This window comes from Mustela putorius, unplaced genomic scaffold (genome assembly GCF_011764305.1).
Source record: "Mustela putorius furo isolate JIRA1106 unplaced genomic scaffold, ASM1176430v1.1 tig00000430_pilon_pilon_pilon, whole genome shotgun sequence".
In the NCBI taxonomy this organism is placed as follows: Eukaryota; Metazoa; Chordata; class Mammalia; order Carnivora; family Mustelidae; genus Mustela; species Mustela putorius.
In genome coordinates, this window is record NW_025421377.1 from 2,832,380 (window position 1) to 2,855,075 (window position 22,696).

Genomic DNA, 22,696 nt, shown 5'->3' on the forward strand with positions numbered 1-22,696 from the left:
TTCAAACACCTCTTGCATCCATGGAGCCCCAGTCTATTTGCGAAAACAGAGATTAGACCCTCTGGGTGCTTCACGGTTGTGTTCGGGGCTGCTAGTGCCGGTTAACACACCGGCAATTTTAAGGAAGAGGTTTTCCTTACCAAAACCTAGAAAAAAGTGGGACTTGCTGCAGATGGCACTAGAAAAAGGGTTGCCTGCCCAGAGATGCTACCTCCTCGCTTGTTTCCCTTAAATCTCGTGCCTGGAGAGACAAGAGAGGGGGAAGGAAGAAAAGTGGGGGAGAGAGTGATAAAAGTTGGCTCCTTTCTCCTCCTTCCCCTCCCACAGAGAAGGATTACACTAAGGCAGATGTCCTAGGATGCTTCCTAAGGGGACCTGATTCTTGGAGTCCTCAAATACTTGCTGAGTTACCTCTGTCCCTCCCTTCTTCTCTGGCTCTCCTCCATTCACGCCCGCCACCCCCGCCGTGCTCCCATCAGGAATACAGGCACACCCCGGAGCTCGGAGAACCGCCCCGCCGCCACACTCCCGGTTCTAGGACCACCGTGGCTGCCAACGAAGGATGCCAATCACCGGCAGCCTTAGCCAGATCCCCGGGAGTTGAGTAAAAAAATCAGGTTGAGGACAGAAAGGAAATGAACATAGCAACCTCTAAAGCTCGAAGAAATCCCAGTATGCAAATGAATACAGGATCCGGAGCAAGGAAAGAGCAGGATATCTCCGGCTACTCAGAGGACGTGGAACACCACAAACAGGAACTTTAAAGGGATTGAAATCTGTTGCCTGTTCCACTAGGAATATTGTTTGCAAGGCACAAGGTGTCTTTTGGTAGTGAGCACCCTCTGCGCATGCGCAGGTCCTTTCGGGAATTACTGCCCTGCCGCCGACTAAGTTGCATTCCTTGAATCTTCGCAGGAAAGACAATTCTTTAATCAGAGTTAGTAATGTGGACAGTACAAAATCGAGAGAGTTTGGGGCTTCTCTCTTTCCCTGTGATGATTGCCATGGTCTGTTGTGCACACAGGTGAGCTGCCGTTGTTGAACGTCTCTCTCTCTTTTATTTTCTTTTGATTTTTTTTTTTTCTTTTTACATGCCTGCTGGATCATGTAGCTTGTTATTTGGGGGTAAGGTGTGCTTGTCTGTATTTATGTCTGCTCGCAGTTTGTGTTCATTTTGAATTCGGTCCCTACTTCTTCCCTTCAGCGCCAATGAGCCCAGCAACATGTCATACGTGAAAGAGACAGTGGACAGATTGCTCAAAGGATATGACATTCGCTTGCGGCCGGACTTTGGAGGTAATGCTTCATCTTTTTTCAACCTGTAACCCATACATATCTAGTTCTCCTTTCCTGTCAAAGATAAATGTCAAAAAAAAAAAAAAAAAAAGCATGTCATTTCCGCAAGTGTGCGCTACGCCCTACGCCCTGGACACACATACACACACACACACACACACACACACACACACACACCCCGGACCGTCATCGCAGGTGGATGACACCCCAGGCAGAGCCGACCTTCCCCCCGCCCGACACACCCTCTGCATAGTCACTGCATCACGCGTGTGCCCACACCTGTTTTCCCAGGCTGTCCCCTGCAAGCGGGGTGGGGGATGGAGGAAGCCCATTCAAAATGTAGTAAGCGCAGGGAAGCCCCCTGGCTCTCCCCATCCTGTCCCCGCTCTAAGAATATGTCCATAATGTGTCCCACCTCCCCGCAGGGCCCCCTGTGGACGTAGGGATGCGGATCGATGTCGCCAGCATAGACATGGTCTCCGAAGTGAACATGGTGAGTGGCCTCCCGACGGGCCCGCGGCCGGGCTTACGCAGATGGGAAATGGACGGGTCCCCTCGCCCTCTGCGTTTCATTGGCGGTCACTTCGCCCCGGCCCGGGAGTCCCACTCCGCGTGCTCCCCACACTGACACACACCCTCTGTTCCCCCCGGTTTGTATTTTCAACACACACACACACACACACACGCGCGCACTCACACACACGCTACTGCAGTGTTCCAGAGGAAACGTGCTCGGCACTGTTTGGGGAAGGACGGAGACAGCGGCGCGGGAGGATCGGGTGGGGCGGAGTCTGACGGTACTTGAGCCGGGTTCCCTCCGCTGTTCGGAGGAGGAGGGCACCATCTGCCGGCGGCCGCGCGGCCTGCATCGGGGTCCCCGGACTGTGGTCCGTAGTCGCCTAACCCGAGTGGTCGTTGAACCCGAGACCCAGCACAGGTCCCGCCGCCAGGCGCCCAAGCACGCAGACACGTTTCAGAGTGCGCGCTCCTTCTCTCCGGGCTCGAACACGCCGTGTGGCCGGAGCAACAGGCTGAGACTACAGTCCGTGCTGACTAATGCGAAAGGGTTCGAGTCAGCATTTGGGGAGGCTTGTACTGGTCCCGTGTGGGGGTTGAGGACTTTGTCTTCTAGCATCTTGCACATTTACGTTGAAATAGAATGGGTCGGAGTTATTGCTTTGCTTTACCCTAGAAACCTAAGCTTGCCAGAAAAGCCTGATGATTAAAGGGACGGCGGAGGGGGTAGGGTGCGGTAGTAACATAAAGCAGCCCCTTCTAAAGGTTAACATTCTTTTATTTCCCTTTCTGAAGCGGTTGCACAGTAGATGGAAATCATAGCTATCATCTTCTCTGTTGGCTGTTTCCAACCACTGTGGGGTAGCAGTTTTCTAGTTGTTAGAGTTTCTAACTGTTGCTTCTTGTAAGGCAGGGGGAAAAGCCTGTTGCTTTTCTAGAACCAACCTCCCAGGCAACAGCTAGATCTACGGGAGCAAAATGCCATTTTTATTCCATTTGCGAAAAAAAAAAAAATACTGTGGCAGCAGAGATTTAGACAGCCTGAATAATTTAAAAACTAAAACCTTCTGGGATTTTGTCACTCTATAGCTGTAAAGTCTACTGAATTGTCATTTCGTTTCATTACTAGTGTGCTGTTTTAACATGCTAAGGTTTAAGAATTCTTCCCTTTTTTAGGTTATGTCAAGGAAAAAATAAATATGTTTATAGTTATTGAATACGATTAGAAGAAAAAGTATATTAAATTTCTATATTTTATAGTTGTAACTTTCCCTGCTTTAATACCTTATTTAATTATTTAATTATTTAATGTCACTGATGGTTGTATTGGAAAAAGAAAAATTATTTTTTAAAATGAATGCACAGTGAATATTTTCTGACTCAAGAAAGATTTTTTTAACAAACTGACTTATTTATAGTATTCTGTTCATATATATCTCACTACTACAAAGCAACCCAAAACTTACTTACAAACACTGGAGAATGTAATAACATGTGCACATTTGCAAATCATACCTACTCCATGCCATTCCAACTGGATAAATTAGATAATGAATTAAAAAATAGTCTGTATCATGTAGTTAAATGATGATAATATTTTCCTTTTCAGTCACTTATTTTGGCACCTTGTAAGTACCCACGTAGATAATTTATAAAATGGGAGAGGATTCAGACAGCTCAAAAGACAAGCAGTGCTTTTGCCAGTGGTTCATTTTCTATATAGGTTAGTATGCTTTTCAGAATTTTTAAAAATGTATAATTCTGTTGACTGCATTTACAGACAACTTTTGAGTTACAATGAGAAACTGAATTGAATAGGGAAGTTGCTATTAACCAAAATAACCACCACCACAGCAAAAAATCTCTGTATAACCTGTTGTTCAACTGAATTCATACACAGCCCAGACAAAAAGGATTGTATTTAATTTCAGTACCACTAGAAAGTGTTCCCACTGATGGAATAATACAGACTATTTACGTAATTTACTGCACCATGCGTATATGTGCCTGATTTTTAAAAAATATTTCCCCAACAGATAAGCCTTTGAAAAATACATTGTACTGAAATACCAAATGCCTTTCCACAGTGGTATTAGAAACATTATGGGAAAATAGAAACCACTAAACAGTGGTTTAATAAATAATAATAAATAATAAACCTTGATTTACTTACTGTTCCTTGTTTTAATAAGAGTTACCAATAGGATCCAAGGTCTGTTTTATCTTTCTCATCTATGACAAAGCATTGAGATAAAGAGATTAGAAATAAATCCAAGAAAAATGGAAACAAAAAGGAATTTCAAGATCAGGGACTATCAACACAATCTCAATAGTTAGCCCTAGTTAAGAACATTACAAAATGTTTTGAATTTTAGATAATATTAGTAGGGCTGAAATATCAATGGGAAATAAGATTCATTTATTTTTATATTAAGCATGTTACAGTATCCTGATAGGCAGTAACTTTTGAGGTTATTTAAAAGGAAATTTTAAAGTTACTGATAGGCAGTAACTTTTGAGGTTATTTAAAAGGAAATTTTTACCAAAATTGACGAAAAGGAAGAATGGACAATGAATATAATAAAAACATAGTTCTAAAGAAAATCTTGACTAAAATCCACTACTAAAACACTGTTAATTTTTATATTTTCATTCATTACCATTATTATCCACCCATTCCATGGCTGGAAAATATGACATGATAATTGTACATTACATTAATGGGTTTGAGAACTAGGCTCTGTTATTTTTTGTTCTTTTCTTATGCTACCCTAAGTGCAATATAATTCCACACTGGTTTATTGAATTATCTGTTTTAAAGACTAACCTAACATCGAATATTTTCTGATTCATGTTCTTCAGAATATAGAATGTTTTTCCCAAACTAAGAAAATAAAAGAGAGCTTTTGTATTCAGGAACCTGTACAATCAGCAATTGTTGGTTCTGAGCAGTGAATTCTGAGTGATATTCCTCTGATGAATAATTCTGATGGAGAAAAAAATTATACTTAAGAGCAAGACTTTTCTTTTCAAGAATTCATTTTATTGATTAAATTAAGAAGGATTTCTTTCCTCTAACATTATAGGATATACTATGATATACTATGCAGATGAGGGTGATTATATACTGTTATTTTTCTGAACAATTATCTTTAAAAAGCTACTATGATTTCCATTTATTGTTATATTAAACCCTTCAAACCTTCCCTTAGTTCCTGCCAAGCCATGTACCTACTGTCTCTCTCTCTCTATCTAGACTAAAGCTGAACAGAAGGCAGTTGGGGCAAAAAAAACACAGTAGCCCCCATAAATTGCCTTAAAGCAACCACTAACATCTGTCATAGTAACATCTGTTACTATAAACCCAGTAAAACACAGGTATTACTAAGCAGGTCTTCTCTTTGAGCAGAAGATTAGAGAAGCATAGAATTAACTCCCTGCAAACAAGTGGTTGAATTCTTGCATTTCAGATGCCAATAACTAGCCGTGTCTTCTTATTTAGGAGGCGCCTTCTGATGATCAATTAAGAGTTCCGAGTATAAAACTCTCTGTCCCTGACCTAAAGACCAATGAATGGTCCAAGTGGTCACTCCCAGAAGACTTTGTATCTATTGAGTCCAAATCCAAGTAGCCACTCTCAGTAATGGATAACTACCATGCATTCATTGTTTCCTTTCTTCCTTCATGCATGGGTGGATGCAATAGTGAACAGTCTTCTATGCATTGCAATTAACAATGAAAACAGTAAAAACAAAAACAAAACAACAACAACAAAAAAACCCCACAAAAGCCTAAAATGAGCCAATTGTGTAAATCATACCTAAAAGAAAAACAAATATAATTTATCGAATATCCACTGTTGTTCGGTTGTTATTTTAATATTTGATTCCAGAGGATTCTGGTACATACTATAGTTATGTCTAATTACTTGATCTTGGTGACACAGAACAGTAACCACTTTCAGAATCCACCCTACCCATTTCTTTAAGTCAGTGTTTCTCAGTCTGCTGTGTGTCCTTGAATCACTCTGAGATCTTCAAATGTCAAAATGCAAATTCTGAATCAGAGATCAGGATGGGGTTCACATTCTGCCTGTTGCTGATGGGTAGACAGCACTCTGAGCACCAAGGTTGTAATACATTATTCTAAGATCATGCTTTATTAAGAAATGAACTTGTTTCCTCTTGAATTTCTCTAAGAATGTTATTACTTCAAGGCTCCAAATTAAATTTGAAATTAATTTCTAGATAAACAGGTAGCTGTGTTCAAAGGGGCCATTGGTTTAGTAATTGATGATAAGGAACAGGACAAAGGCAAGAGGCAGGATGAGGAGGCTTGAGTTCACTAATCAGCAGTCCTCCTCACTGTGTCAATACTTATGAGTCAGCCAACCTGAAACGATGGCTATGAAAATATTTCCAGGCACAGTAATTCCGACAATACTATCCTGCTGCTTTACAGAACACCAATGACTTTTCTTCTTTAGAAAAGAGAACACTGCAAACCGTTTTTGTCCCCACTGAGGAGCTTGCAATAGCTTTGTAAAATAGTCTAAACATACTCTTGTTGATGTCAGGAAATTCTCTGAGGTTATGATAAAATTCCTTTGCAAATAGAGCAAATAGGTCAGTATCATTTAAAGGCAAGAACGGACATCTGCAGTTAAAAAATGTATAAGTACATTTTTCCTTATGTGAGTAATCAACGAGTTCTCACTTTTAGGTGCTGGGTTACAATACTGTACTGTCTTGAGAAACTGAGAGAGGAAAAATTTCCCTTTGCCATTCTGTTTGGAGATAGCAACAACAACAACAAAAAATCTCTTTGTACCCTAAGCCACAACAAAGCAAGCCTACCCAGAGTTTTTCAAGTTTGAATTCACATTTGAAAGCCCATGATCATGAGATTACAAGGCCAGACTGGATATTGATGTGTATAATACATTGAAAATAAATAGTAACATTTATTGAACAAATCCTATGTATGAGGTGTATTTATCAAGTCCTTTATATTACTAGCTCATTTAATCCTAGATTTAAGGAAACCAGATTATTATCCTGTATTATAGATGGAAAAATTTAGGTTAGATTAAATAACATGCTCAGAAGTTACAGAGCTCATAAATGGCTCAGCCAGAATTTGAAGCCAGACAACCTGCCTCAAGGGTCTGGCTCCTATCTGCCAGGCAAGTGAAAACACATTCCCAGTATTTAGCATTGGGACCTTGAGTGAGTCATTTGACTTCTGGGCCTCAAGTTTCTCCTCTGTAAAATGAGGGTGGGTAAAAGGCACTATTGGCTAAACCTCTTTTTAGTTCAAATATTCTATGACATGAACTCAGATCTTTAAAGATTTTGGACTCTGCCAAAATCGAGATTCTTCCACTCCATCTTACCCCCTGCTGGTGTCCATCTTCATTCTGTTTTAGTCCCCTGTTAGATATGTCAGTCAGCAAGCATTTGTTAAATTCCTACTGAGTGCAAACTATGGTGGTCTCCTGGGAACAATGCAGCAATGATTGTGTGTGATCCGAGCCTCTTGAATCACCATTTTAATGGGTCATGGTATCACCATCCATTTTTTAAAAACATATTCCCAAACAGCAATAAGATACGTTGGATCAACAGTTTTCAAAATGAGACTTGACTCATCCCTCATTTATATCGCACTGAACATTGGAACCAATATCGAACTGGAAATACTTCTATCTGATTCTGTTCACTGTATTCAAACTAGGAACATTTCTCTACAACTGTCAAACGGATAAATTTTTCAACATTTAATGTGAGACAGTAGAAAACCATTACTTTCCAGGATCTGGATATCCCAAAGGAATTTACCCAACCCATTTAAAATCTTTCCATCAGGTGGTATGGGAGAACCTTAAAGCTAAAGGGTTCATTTCAGCTGGACATTACTTGGTATCAAACTTGGTGTTTGGTGTTTTTGTTTTGGCAGACCCCCAAAGTCTTGACAGCACCCTAAAAACACACTTGAATGAAATCTTGTGATTATCAAGGAAGGTAAAACATTTCAAAAGAAAAACAATGGTAGTAAGTGTTTCCAGCTGACTTGAGTTTTAATAATGCCAATGACATTACCATACTTGAGGATACTTGAGGATAATAGGAAGATAAATGGATATATTTATAGTTGATTAAATGTTAGTGTGGAGTTTCTCCGTGAACTTTTCCAGAGTACTGAATTTTATGTTTTTAATAACACTAGGATCAGGTTTCTGCATTTTAGAATATTGTTTTCAGCAGATTGTACATTTCATGAAATCCCTTGACTATCCATTGAAGAAAGTTAATAGTCTGTGGCATATAACAACCTATTACCCAGCACTTAACAGAAACGTTTGAGAAAGGGTTTATAATTAATTCCTGTCACTGGTTATAACTTAGAGAAAAGGCTGACCACAAGAATGAAAGATGTGTGGGTTTTCTTTTATGAGCCCAGTTACCCCACTTTAGAATCTTTATTAGTGCTCATTGCTTTTCTGCTAACAGTTGTTCTTTCTGTTACCCTTCTATTAAGTACTTAACATATTTCCCCTCTTTCAATCCTAGGAAAACTTGTCAACATATTATATATTTAAGATCAAAAGGCATTTCCCAAGAACATTCATTCAATTATTCTGCTGGTCTCTGTCTTGTAGAGTTTACAGTCCTTAAAAAAAAAGTACTTAAAATCTTAATTGCCCAAATGAAGATTTTTTCCCCTTTGGAAGATTTGGAAACATTTATATTTATCCTATTTTGGGGGTGTTTTGGTTCAACGCATATACACAGAAAAATTCTAATTTTTAATCATGTTTTGAAATGGGCACTAGGGAAGGAAATATAAGTTATGCTACATACCTTCAGATATTTTATAGTATACAAGTATACTTATACAAGACAATGTACATATAAATCTACTTTTATTTTTTATTTTTATTTTTTATATTTTTTTAATTAAATCTACTTTCAAATGATGTGCTAGGTGCTATGACATGTATGTCCAAGATTCTATGAGAACATGGAGGAGTGGTTCTAAGGCACGGTGAAGGGTTAATCCTTGAGATGAATCTTAAGGAGGAATAGTAGTAAGTACCATGTATAGGGTACAAATGAAAAGAAGATCCAAGCAAAAAGAAGGGCGTAAGCATTGGCAAGTGTGCCTGAAAAAGAGCGCAGAGTGTTCCAGGAACCACAGGTAATTCACTCTTGTGAAAACTTAAAGGACACGGGGCAGATTGTCAAGACATAAAGACAAAACTGAAAGCAAGGCGTAGGGCAGTGTTATTGAATGTTTTCACTTGTATAAAAAGAAGACTGTCTATAAACACATATATGTATGTATATATATTTGTATATGCACTGACCATTTCTGGAAGAATACGGGAGAAATGAATGGTTGTCTCTTGGAAGTGGAATTAGAACTAGGGGTATGACCGGAAGGGATACCGACTGTATTTCACATGTCCTTTTGAGTTGCTTGATTTATTAAAAATCTTATACATGTTTTATACTTTTGCTTTAAAAAGACAGAGAGAAAGAGAGAGAGAGAGGGAAAATATGATGCTGGAATATGTATGCTTAGGAAATGAATACTAATCTTGAAATACAGAAAACCTGCTAAAGGTTTTAACAAGTGCTATGTTTTGCATTTCAAATAGATCATTCTGGAAGTTATGGGAAAGATGAAGCAGAGAAGGCTGAAATTGGGGGCAGTATTCCTATTTAAGAAGCCAGGAAGGTGTTTCAAACTCCAGATGAGAGACAATAAACACCTAAAGTAGAAAAAGCATGGACTTAGGAGTGGAAAGTAAAAAAAGAAGAATAGATAATCAAACAGAGGCAAATCAGATGAATTTTGTAACTGGTTAGATGATGGATGTTGGAGAGGAAATGATCCTAGGATGCCCTACAGGATTGCATGTTGAGTGATAGCTTCATGTGACACCATCTGCCCAGGGTGGAACACAGGAAAAGAAGTCCCAACCACCTTGCTCATCACTGAAGTGGATATGTTTTCAGAATTAAAAAAATAAATGCCAAAGCATGATGTTATAATGTACTTATAGGGACATTGGGGGAGAATACTGGAGATTGGAACTACTTGAAAAAGACTAGTTCTTTGGTGAGTCTTCTAATTCTGTTCATATAGAAAGCAAGTTCTGTAGGGAGAAATCCTGGGACACATAAATATGGTGGCTGAAATGAGCTGGGTAGAGATGCAGAGAAAGGGTGCCGGCCAAAGACAGAGTAGAGTGCATTCAACTTTAATCTCTAGAAATATTATTCTTTCTCTAGAAGAACCTGGACCCTGATAGGGTGTAGAACATACTTTTCAAATTTCCCCAGGGAAGCGATCTTTGTACTGTTTTCGTTGCCTTTATAAAACCAACTAGGTGGGGGAAAAAGATGTGTGGAGAGCTCACTTACACAGCATCTGCTCTCTCTCTACCACGTCCCTAAAATGATTCAGAGTCCTTCTGGAACACTGTGTTTTCATGTGAAGTCATGTGAAAGCACTGTGAGTTCTTGCAAAAAGTGTATTTGGTGATGACATGAGACTCGGTATAACAGAGCACAAGCGAGGCCAACAGCATGCCCTGAGAAATGAAGCTTAGCTGCCAGGAAATTAAAAAGTGACTCCTGGGAACTTTGCTGAAGAACTGAAACATTTGAATGGCTCGGTGGGGATGATTTTAAAAAAGAACTCAACAGAGCTCTGTCCCTCGCAAATGTTCTCTTGGAAAGAGGATAACTATTTAAGCAAAATTATATTCATAGATCGGATTATTTAGTGTAGAGAAAGAAAGCAGAGACACAGCTAGAGGAATAGACTCAAATAGAAGAAGGTTCTTAGGTAGCCAACAGCGATCCGCTATTCCATCCCTCCCTCCACTGAAAAAGATTATGGGCGAAGGTGTTTCGGATAGAACAGGAAAGTTAGAGGCTAGATGCCTTGCTCTTGCTGCTGAATGGATTAATCAGGGAAGTTGCTGGAAATGAATCCTGCTTGAATGAGAGAGTTATTTGGGATCCTTCCTGAAAGCGGGGGAATAGATTTGTTGAAAGCTCAGGTTCCCTGCCTACTCTAACCCTCTGTGACTCATGGGAAGATTTTTTTTCTTTTTCTTTTCTTCTGATCTATTATTTTCAAGGGAAGATATACAATTCTCTAGTCAAGAGGAACAGCTTTGTAGTTTCCATAGAGACATTTCAATGACATTTAGTTGAAATCCTACCTGTGCCTAGAATATTTCTCATGTCCGAGGCCACCATTTCTCCCTCCCACCACTTGCAATCCCTCTCCCACCCAAATGCATATAGATCCCCTTTAAAACCCACAGGAAGTCATCTTTCTCCTATAGAGCCTTTTCTGTAGCCACAATAGAGAAAACTATGCTGGAGAAAGAGTATATAGGGCATGTAAACAAATCAAGGCTCCAAAAAGTCAAAAGACCTACTATAACATAATGATCATCTTTTAGTCCATATAAGATTTTTATTGACCTTGTCTTTTCTGCCTGTACTATGTAAGCTCCGGGAGGATTATATTCTTTATGACAAATATGAGCTCCTAGTATCTTATAGGAACTTAATAACATTATTAGGATAATAAAATAATTTTTATGGTCATAAAGAAGTGTTAGTAATAATGGTATTTAAATTTATTAATTCAGAAATGAATAGTTTCTCTGTCAGTTCTACCTTATGCCTTCAACTGTAATTTTCTTTTATGTTGATCATGAATCAGGAGCCGTTTCTATAGAAACAAGTTTATCGCATGGCACAGCCAGTTTCACGGACACAAAATTACTTTATGACAAATATAAATGCATAAACATGTATGCACCCCCATAACTTTTCACTGGCTTTAAAAAAAATAATAACTGATTTTCATTTTTCAAAATGTCATTTCCATACTGGCACCTGGACTATCAATATTTCTGGAAACACTTAAGAAATTGTTAAAGAAAAACTTGATTGATGACTATAAAGGAAATGGCATTTAAAAAGAAGGAAAAGGGTTTCCTCAACCAATGTGGTGAGATCTTGAATGAGATAAATTAAGTTTCAAAAGATAACCAAAAAACTTTATTAGATTTGAAGATATAGTGTCTAATCCAAGAAATATATATATATGAATATATATATATGTTTAATATGTTTCTAATCTACCCAGCTACCTATCCAGTCGTTATTGTTATAATTGTGTCCTTGCTACTACATAAATGTCAAATTTTGTCTGAAACTTCTAGATCCACATGGTAATTTGTCATAAACAGTAAATGTGTTAAATCAACTACCATATTAAATCGTGGTAAAAGATTCTTTCCAATGACATCACCACCTCTCTGCCCACCCCTCAAACACACACACACACACACACACATTTCTGCACATACCAAAGAAACACTGAGAGAACACAGTCCCATTTCAAACTGACTACTGAGCTGAGACAGAGATTGACTAGAAAGCTCAACTGAAACATAATTGAATATATTCAATTTGTAAATTCAGTATAATTGAAAACTTTTGGCTTAATGTGATGAGGACTGATTTTTAGAAGTTTTGAAGTTAGACATTGGAGGAGGAAGACAGGTTGAAAGATTTGGAGAGTAGAAAGTACTGACAAAACTGAAAACTCATATTCAGTCCTTGGTGGGTTATCAGTGCATCTCTCCTACACCTATGCTAACACTAGCTTGGGAGATACCCCTATGAACTGTGTTGTCAACAAATTAGAAGGGGAATCCATAACCAGGGTCTCTGCAATTGTGGAAGGATAGACATCACAGATGACACTTGCCCTACTGTGTTCAAAATCACTGTAATAAAACATAGGTATCTTGATGAACAGCTTTTCCACATTTTTTTAAGATTTTTATCTATTTATTTGACAGACAGAGAGAGATCACAAGTAGGCAGGCAGCGAGAGGGGGAAGCAGGCTCTCCGCTGAGCAGAGAGCCCGATGTGGGGCTCGATCCCAGGATCCTGAGATCATGACCCGAGCCGAAGGCAGAGACCTAAACCACTGAGCCACCCAGGTGCCCCACTTTCCACATTCTAAAGGATTCACACCTTTGGTTCTGCAAAATAGACAGAGATAGCTGAACCTAAACTCAGACAAAGCAACTGCTATTATTCTTTTCCAATAGTGCTCGATCTCACTAAGCAGAGGTTTGTTTTTGAGTCAAAATATGGGATTCTGTTGGTATGTCAGTAGGGAGCACCAGCTTAAAATGCTCTCATTAGATCCAGATACCCTCAGTTTTAATTCTGCTGAATTGCAAATAATCCCAAGAGAAACAACAATAATACTAGTTTTTACTTCCTGTACATACACCAGAGTGTGAAAGAATGGTTGAGTGAGAAATCAAGTTTGCTTAAGAGACAAAGATTAGAAAAGGATACAAAGAGAGAGGAAACAGGAGTTATTTCATACTTTTCTCCAGAATCAGCAGTTTCCTGACTTAGGGAGCCAATATGAAACAGCTAGACTGAGGTGTGCTGAGACAGCATTTGTGTTGTCCACACTGATCCTCTGCGCTCAGAATGCATGTTGCGTGATCTGACAGTGTGTTGTCCACACTGATCCTCTGCGCTCAGAATGCATGTTGCGTGATCTGACAGTGTGTTGTCCACACTGATCCTCTGTGCTCAGAATGCATGTTGCGTGATCTGACAGTGTGTTGTCCACACTGATCCTCTGCGCTCAGAATGCATGTTGCGTGATCTGACAGCAATACTCAATATTTTGTAATCCGAGATGTAAAATCAACAAACGCTCCTCCATTCTCTGGGGGTGTATCATCCACACTGGTGGGCAAAGTGATGATAACATCTTACGATTTTCATTACAAGAGAATATCTTGTAGTTTTAATAACTTTGTAGACAATGAATCTTATAGTTAAAATCAGTGCCTAGTGGGCAGCATACTGGCAACTTTTTAAGTCCAGACACTCCCCATCTGGTGTATATAATTTTGGTTTTTCTCCTGAAGTACATTCTCCTTGAATGTGCTTCTGTCAAGTTATATTTGAATAATTTTAAATCACTTTAAAATGTCAGGATGATGTTGTATCCTAATTTATACTCTCAAGCATAAATCTTATGACTTAAGCCCTTTGATGCTCAGTTCCATGTAAAATGGAAATAATTTCTGCTGTACCTATTTCAGAGAGCTGTGAGAACCAAGAGATAAATCATATACAAATGCATGCTGTGTGTATGTGATGTATAAATTGTAAATTACTATATAAACATTAAGTGCTGGTATTTTTATTATTTTACCATTATCTCAAAATCTTGTCATGAATTTCTCTCTCTTTAATGCCAGCACATCAGGAGTAACATGAATTCACATCATGCATAATCAAATGTAATAATATATTTGTTTAATATTGGGATTTTCTTTATGCAGTTGAAATGTATAGTATTTCTGATTGTGAAACTCTTCTGTGAGATCTGGAAGAAAGAAATGGAAAAAAAAAATTTAAGTTTCTCTTTGCTCTCACTCTTAAGACTTCTCAAATTTAAAGTTTCAATCTGTGTATGGTCTTCCCATCCCTCTCTAAATTTCATATTTTATGTTACTCCCTGGTATCTGTAAGAAATAGACGCATGGCTTTCCATGGGTTTAGCCTAGAGATTAGAGTTCTGGAGTTGACTTCTTTAAATATAGTCCCTCCACCTACCGAATCTGTTACCTTGGCATTATCTCTACAGTAATCATATAGTTTATTGTCTAAACATGCGCTTTTGAGAATAAAAGGGAATGCTATCACTATTACATGGGACAGGAAGTGTAAACCAACATTCTCCTGGGAAAGCCAAGATTTCTGATCATTCCATGATACTCAAAGCCTGAATTTTTTCATCTTTAAAATGGGGATAAATGATATCTTCCTCTTAGGTCATTAGAGGCAAACTGAGATAATGTGTTACTTGGCCTGGGGAAAATACTGGTTATTTTTAAACTGATGCTTTTTCTTTACTGGGCACTTAATATGTACCACGTGCTTTATGTATCAACACCAACAATAGAATTAGGTAGAATGGATGAGATAACCTAATAAGAGTTTTACACTAACGTTTGAGATAATCAAATAAAAACATCATATATCAGCTCACTTTTGCTTACCAAGAGCTTCTTAAGAATTGTCAAAGGTTATTAAAAATTGTAGGATTTACTCAATTCCTTTAAGGAACAGCCAAGAATCTCACTGAAAAGATAAGTTGAGAAATGGTAACGGTCTTCATGAGGTCATAAATGACCACAAGTTGCACTGAAAAAAAGGGTCTTGAAGATGAGATCATTCAGGACATCACAGAGAAGATGCAACCATGCTGAGAGGTTCAAGATGAGATAATCTAGGTAGGAAGGTTATGAATATTCTAGGCAGGGAAAATAGAACGAAGAAGATGTAGAAATAAGATTACCAAGAGTGCTCAGAAAGAGAGAAATTCATTAATATCATTTAAATTTTAAGGCTTGGAAAATCATTCTTGCATCTTAATAATGAAAATTAATACATATTGAACACATCTACAAAAGAGTTACCATTCTAAATACTTTGCAATTATTAACCCACTAAATACGTAATGCAGCCATGAGACATTTATCATTATTATTCTATCTTACGGCTAAGGAAACTGAGACATAGAAAAACTAAGTAACTTGCCCAAGGTTATACAAATCACAGCTGTGATTTGTACCCAGGTCTGTGATTTGCATGGCAGATCTAAAGATTTGCCTTCAGGGTAGTTAGGTCATTAATCAGCTAAATCATAAAGCATCATTATTTCTAATAGCATTTAAACATAGGTTTCAAAGTTAGAAAACATGATTAATAGTTAGCAAAATGTGTCCTACAATGAAATGCATTAGCAATTGCCATTACTTAGCTCAGAGTTACATCATGTAAAGATTAAGGAGTAGCTTGATTAACATCTTTAAGTTATGAAAATGTTTAATCCATTCACTGATTTAAATCACATTGGACTGTTTCATGCAAGGTGTCACTTAAAGTGCTGTGTAAGGTACTTACTGGAAATAGAAAGAGAAAATGGATTTGACACTGCCTCTGAAAGAACTCAACTTGAAAAAAGAAGCAAAGTTTAGATTGGACATAAGGAAGAACATCTTGACTGTAATGAGTGAGAAGATGTTGGAAGGAGTTATGAAGAGTATCTGGGAAGTGTCCATCCTTAGAAAGCCTCAGAACAAGAAAAGATAATTATATCTGTCCCAGTTGGCGTATATGGCTTTTCTGTCTAAAGGCAAGAGGGTGACACAAGACAGAGCATTTCTCTAAGACCCTTTCTGATTGAGAAATTTGAACTTTTGAGATTTTTACTTGATACCTACGTATAATATGTTGTGAGATCTTCAAATATTCCCACATTTTGATTATCATTAGAGTATATATAGTTAAGAGGATTAAAACCACACACTCAGAGGCAGTGACCAGGGCACTTGGCTTGAATGGCATTAATTTGGTGGCTCTTTCTGGAACAAGTAACTTATTGACCTTAGTGCAAACTACTCAGACTTATATCTGAGAAGTTGCCATGTCACTAACCTTCTAGATATTTAATGAAGAAGTCATGCAGGAGATACTAAATCCTCAAATGCCAAGGGTTTCTTTTAATGAGAACTTCTTAAAGATAGTGCCTAATAAGTGCCTTCTGCACAGGGCAGGCTGAATAAAATTCTGTTGAATTAAACTGAAATATAATGTATTCAATTCAAATCTGTGTATATATTACATCAGTATTTAGCCCAGGAAAAAAAGGGCAACCCTTAATGTTAAGAATACAAAGTTACTAAAATATAATGAATACATACCATGTATTGGGTATCAGAATAAGTGTTCGAAATCAGTTTTTACAAGAGCCATCTGAGATGGGAATATTTAATAGCTCTCTTTCACAGAAAAAGAACTGGGAATAGGAAGGCTTGCAGACATTTGCAATGGAGTTGTGTTTAAACCTTACGCTTGTTTGACCTCTAACCCCTTCTTTTGGGTTCTGGAACCCAAATCCAGAACCCAAAAGAGGGCTATCTTGGAGCAGGGGGTGCCCCCCCACACACATACACATACACAACAAACAATATTTTAGGAACTAGCTGGATGTCCTACAGTTTGACTCAATCCCAACACTGTGTACCCAGAGATATCATCAGGTTAAGAATCCAATCCTACAAGACTGTCCCTGACACCACGTCAGATTGCTGGCACAAACCCAGGTAATTCTCTCTACTTCTGACTGACTTGCGTTAAATCAAAAGTTCCCATGACCTTCTTGGGTTTGATTATTTTTTGCTGGGAGAACGCAGAGAAATATTTTCCTTGGTAGATGACCAGTTTATTGTAAAAGGATAGAACTCAGGAACAACCAGATGAAAGACATACGTAAGACAAGGTAAGAGGAAAAGGTGCCAGGTTTCCCTGTCCGCTCCCGGAATGCCTTTGCCTCAGGCCCTCCAACGTGTTCATCAGCCCGGAAGCTCTCCAGACTCCATCCAAGGAGCTCTGCGGCAGAAAGTAGGCTAGGGCTGGGGAAAAGACCAAATACGCATTCTTATTCTAAATCACAATATCACACGCCCCCCTTCTCATTTTATCCAACCACCAATTCTTTTCAGTTTAGAGTTTAGTCTGAATTGTGTTACTAAAGGCAGAACTGTACTTCTCTACATGAAGAGTCAGGCAGAATCCCACTCAAAAGGATCAAGTTTTCGATTTCGGGGAGGAACTGGTATCCCTGCTCCAGTTCTATGGGGTTACAGATCTTTCCCGACTTAACGATGGAGGTACATCCGGATAGACCCATTTTAAGCTGAAAACATCTTTAGTCGAAAATATATGTAATCTCCCTAACCCGCTGGACATCGTAGCTTAGGGCAGTGTACCCTACGCGACTCCCATCGCTCACAGGAGCCTACGGTTGAGCAGAATCATCTAACGCAAAGCCTATTTTATAAGACAGGGTTGAGTATCTCACGTAACTTATGGAATATAGTCCTGACAGGGAGAAACAGAACGGCTGTCTGCCTACAGGGTGGTACTCAGCGAAGGAGTTGTTCGCTTTTGTTCCTCAGGTGGCTGACTAGAAGTCAGGGCCGAGCCAGGGGAGCATCGCGAGAGCAGCCTCCTGAGGGTAGCCTCGCGAGAGTAGCCTCCCGAGAGTAGCCTCGCGAGAGTATCCAGAGCCCCTCACTAGCCCTCGAAAGCATCCACCTTCGAGATTCCAAGTGTAGTTCCCACTGGAGTGCCTGTGGCGTTTGCTCCTTCCTAAAGTCAAAAAGCATTAAGTAGAACCATCATACGTAGGAAAATGTCTGTATTTCCTTGGACAGAGCCTTATCTCTTCATCTTCTGGGGCTGGAGACTTTAAAAAAATGACTCACCAGAGGAGAGCGTTGTTTGGTGGGAGCCCAGGCCTCTTGTTTCTCCCTCCCTGGACGTGCTTGCCATGGTCCATAAAACAGGCAACACAGCGTTTTTCCTGTCAGGTTTGCTTACAAGGGTGATTTCTTTGTTTGAGTCCAAGATGAAGACCCAGAAAATCTAAAATCCGTTGTTTTTCAATTCACAAGATTTCCTGCCAGTGGAAAGAAAGAATTGCTCTCCACTCCAAGATTCTCTAATGGGGGCAGGCGTCAACAGCAGAAGGGGGGAAGCATGCCAACGGTTTCTTGGTGGGGAGAGTAGGGAAGCTAATTAGACGACCCATTTCTGGGTAGAGAAGACAGAAAAGGCTCAGGTATATTTAGCTCTTCTTAGTTTTCCCACTGACACTGAGAGAGAAATCAAACAGGAATATGTAAAGGTCAGATCATTTCATCACTGTCCTTTCAGAAATGGGAAATTACATTATGAAATGCAGATGGCATCTTGAGGTTAAAATAGCGAGTTATTATTACCACACAGCTTACAGGGGATATTTTTCATTTTTCCGCCTCATGGAGGAATATACATTCAAAATACATTTATTTTAAAAATCAAACACATCTATTAAAAAATGTGAAAACCTCTGTTTCTTTCGGCTTACTCCAAATGATGGTAATGGAAATATAACAATCACTTAGCTCGCTCTACAGAAATAAAAATCAAAAGGATTTACTGCAGAACAGTGTATTTATAAAGTAGAAGACAGTCATGGAACACAGTTTAGGGGAAAACAACTTGCTTGAAATAAACTGTTGTTTCTGTATTTCAAAAAATGCAGAGTTAGGCTATTCAAGAGACCACTAAATTCTGCTGAAGCCATTACAGGCTTTCATGTTTACTGTTTTTTGGTACTAAATAAGGCATAGTACTGCTACTCACGAACATAGATCTTGCTGTATTTGTTCATTCCTCACAGCTGAAGAATAATATGTGCTCTTATGTCTCGGTGGGGAATTTAGCAAGGACATGCTTAACTAGGCATGTGTTTTCACTGCAGACTGCACTGTTCCACCCCACCTAGGTTCAGGCACACACAGATCAGGTCAAGTCAGAAATCTCATCACCTTTTGTATCGCTCCGTTCCTCAGGTCCGAGAGTGGGTGCAACACAAAGTAGGTTTTGAAAAACGTTCTAATTTTAAGCATAATGCATGGGGGGTGTTATTGAAGTATGAAAATATGTAACTTCAGAATAACTTTGATAATTGACCTCATCAGACCAGTGTGTTATTTTATATTTTTAAAATTCCTTTAACTTGTGATTTTATTGGAGAGTTACTAGGAAAGAAACACCCATGTATGAGTGTATGTGTGTGTGTGTGTGTGTGTGTGTGTGTGTGTGTATTTAAAAGATGGCAGATGGGGCGCCTGGGTGGCTCAGTGGGTTAAGCCTCTGTCTTCAGCTCAGGTCATGATCTCAGGATCCTGGGATCGAGCCCTGCATCAGGCTCTCTGCTCAGCGGGGAGCCTGCTCTCCCCTCCACCCACCGCCTGCCTACTTGTGATCTCTGTCTGTGTCAAATAAATAAATAAAATCTTAAAAAAAAAAAAAAAGATGGCAGCTAGAAGTTCTAAGGAAAGCTTTTATTTTTGGTATTTTGGGGAAATTTCAGATACAAAGGCAAAGTAAGAGCCAGGGCAAAAGATTCGGGGAAGCAAAAAATTATTTCAGTAGAGTTTATAGATACCTGCCTGTCATTTTTGTTGAACAGCTGCTTTGCAAATGGCTTGCTATAAGCAGACATTCAGCACTGGGAAAAGGACTGCTTTCCCTCTACTTGCCTCCTTTGCCTTGAGAAGCAAATTAACAACAAATGTTCAGTTTCATCTCCTGACTCCTCACATTTTCCCCTCCTTACTCTACGTGAATGGAAAGAAAAACTTCAATCATAAACTCAATTCCAGTATCATTGATCATTCCTCTCTTTTCTTCCATCTTTCCTTCCCTTCCCTGATCTTTTCCCCTGTTTTTCCTTAATTTAGTAATTAATGGAGACTCATCTGACCACCATCTGTTCTGGAAAAGCAGCATGGTGAAAAACGTATGGGTTGTTATTAGGCCCACCCTGGGTTCTGGCTCTGTCTCTGTGAGTGCTCCGTTAATTTCCTTGTTCTGTGTGTTGGGGCAAAGAAAAAAATGCCATTCAGACTCACTGAGTCTGCGTCTCCTTTCCCAAGCAGGAAGGCACAGTAGGAAGATGCATCTTTAGGTCGCTCCTTCTGCTTGCCGAGAAAAGCAAGAAGAAAGGAAGAGAATACTGGGATTTCAAAAGCTCTGCCAGTTATTCTGTGGTGTTAAAGGGCAAGCCCCAGAATAACTGGCCCTTTGTATTAGGGAGATGTTAGTGAGCTTTTGGGAAGACAAAATATGTCTAGAGGTAGGAGGGGGAAAAGAGCCAAAATTCTCTGAGTTATAATACAAGAGAATTGAGGGCAGAGTAGGAAATGGAGGACCGGGATGAAAAGGAAGACTGGAGACAAAACGAGCTGCAAAACTAGACAAGATGTTAAAATTCTCAACAAATAATTTCCAGTGCCAGAATGGCTAAAGGACTTTAAAACAAGGATTTTGTTATTTGATGTTATGTTATTTTTCATTGCTGTGATATAAACTACCATTGCTTCTCTAGCTTTTTTTTTTTTTTTTTAAGTCTGTGATTTTACAAATGCTTTGTTGGCATGGTTTTGAGGAGCTGAGTTCCATTATGTGGGTCATCTTGGAATACAGGGAACAGAACAGCTGTGTACTTAAGAGCAGAATGATAAGAATTCAGAAGAAACAGGAAATCAGAGTCAGAGAGGTGACTGTGACGTGTCTGAACATGCATGCACAAAATCCCAGGGAAAACATGAGAGTTTTAATAGTACATGATGAAGGGCTGGAGTTAATTGATTTCATTCCCAGAAGATGCTGGCTGACATCTGGTTATCTATAAAATGTTACTAAAGCCACCATATAGGAAGCACAAAACCTGGTGCCTAGTAGATGCTGACTTGGTCTTGGGTCTCCCTCTTTTCACAAAAATAAAAATGGAGGCCACGGTGCCACTATATGAAGGGTTATGGGAGGACTTGAATTGAGTATACAGAAAGACAACAGCATGGTAATAAGTCATGATCATTGTTTTCTTCCCTGGTGTCCTACCGGACCTCCTGTGGAGGCTGCAGACTCATGGGTGCATACTGATGTGCATTTTCAGACATGGGCCCAAGGTATGGGGAGGGGATTTTCTTTAGTTCCCTGTAACACAGGCACAATTACTTAAAAGCACATGGACCAAGAGTTTAAAGGTGTTTTGCACACAGACTCAGAAGCATGAAGCTACCATAAGCCCAGTCTGCTTTAAGACTCACAGTTGATGCTGTAGCCTTTTAAGTAACCAGAGGCGGTGAAACCCAGGAATTCTGAACCAGCACTTTAAACCCACCAGAGCTGCGTGCCCTATTCCTAGCCTCTTGTTGGCTCTGCTGATCTTTCTGTTTATACCCCATGCTTTCCAACTTCCTGTTCATTTCTCCCATTTTTCTCCCTGACTTTATCTTAATTATGATTCTTCCTGTCAAGGTATCTATTCCTTTGTTGATTAGCTTCCAAAGCATTCAGTGGACTTAAATACCAGGTGATTTAAACCATCTAACACAGCAGCTGCCCTGTGCCATCTTTGTTCCTGAGTGTTGAAGCCCTTAGCCGGTCATACTCTATTTGGCAAGCTTGAGGTTAAAACAACTGTGTAGTCCATAAGAGGATAGGCATGTTGACAGGAAGATTCATAATGTGTTAAGGTAGATGCAAGGAGGTAAATGAGAGAACCAGACAGAACACTTCCATATGTGAACTGCACTGAGATGCCTAGAGAAGAGAGAGAGAGGGCATGCTGGCTGAGGCCATGGTGACCTTAGTGAGTATAGTTAATTAGTGGAAATCGGAGAAGAAATTCAAATACGAGAAAAGAGAGAGGAGTAGGAAGGAACCTATCTCAGGTTGGGCTTTTCTGTTTATCAGGATGTATTGGGGAATGCTCTCAGGAGCAACAGCTGTGGGGGCAGGAGAGCAGCAACACTGGGCAAGGAGGCGGGAAAATTTTCGACTTTGGTAGCACATGACGAAATGAAATCGACTCAAGATGGTGTTGCTACAAATTCATCACTAGCACCAATGGGGAATCTGGCAGTCGAATGACATTTCAGAATCATCTGAAATCGAGGCATGTGGCCTGGGTCTTTACACTCCCAACTCCACCTCTGACATCACCAGCTATATGACATGGACCGTCCCTGGAAAGGAGATGTGAGTGACTGTGATGGAACCATTCTCCATCCCTGGAGACAGACTCAGCTGAGAGACATCAGCCATCACTCCAAGCAGCTGGAGGAATGAGTGTTGCAATCCTGAAAGTGCTGTGAGATATGGGCTGGCCAGCACA

At 39.5% G+C, this 22,696-nt stretch overlaps 1 protein-coding gene across 1 annotated transcript in view; it reads left to right on the forward strand.

The window, feature by feature from the left end:
• Positions 1–415: 415 nt before the first annotated feature.
• GABRB1 (gamma-aminobutyric acid type A receptor subunit beta1) overlaps positions 416–22,696 on the forward strand; it is a 408,404-nt gene continuing 386,123 nt past the window's right edge. Inside the window, exons 1-3 of the mRNA XM_004764920.3 lie at positions 416–1,024; positions 1,205–1,296; positions 1,722–1,789. Of these exons, the coding sequence (XP_004764977.1) occupies positions 945–1,024; positions 1,205–1,296; positions 1,722–1,789 (240 nt within the window). The 5' untranslated portion in view covers positions 416–944. The remainder of the gene's footprint in view (positions 1,025–1,204; positions 1,297–1,721; positions 1,790–22,696) is intronic.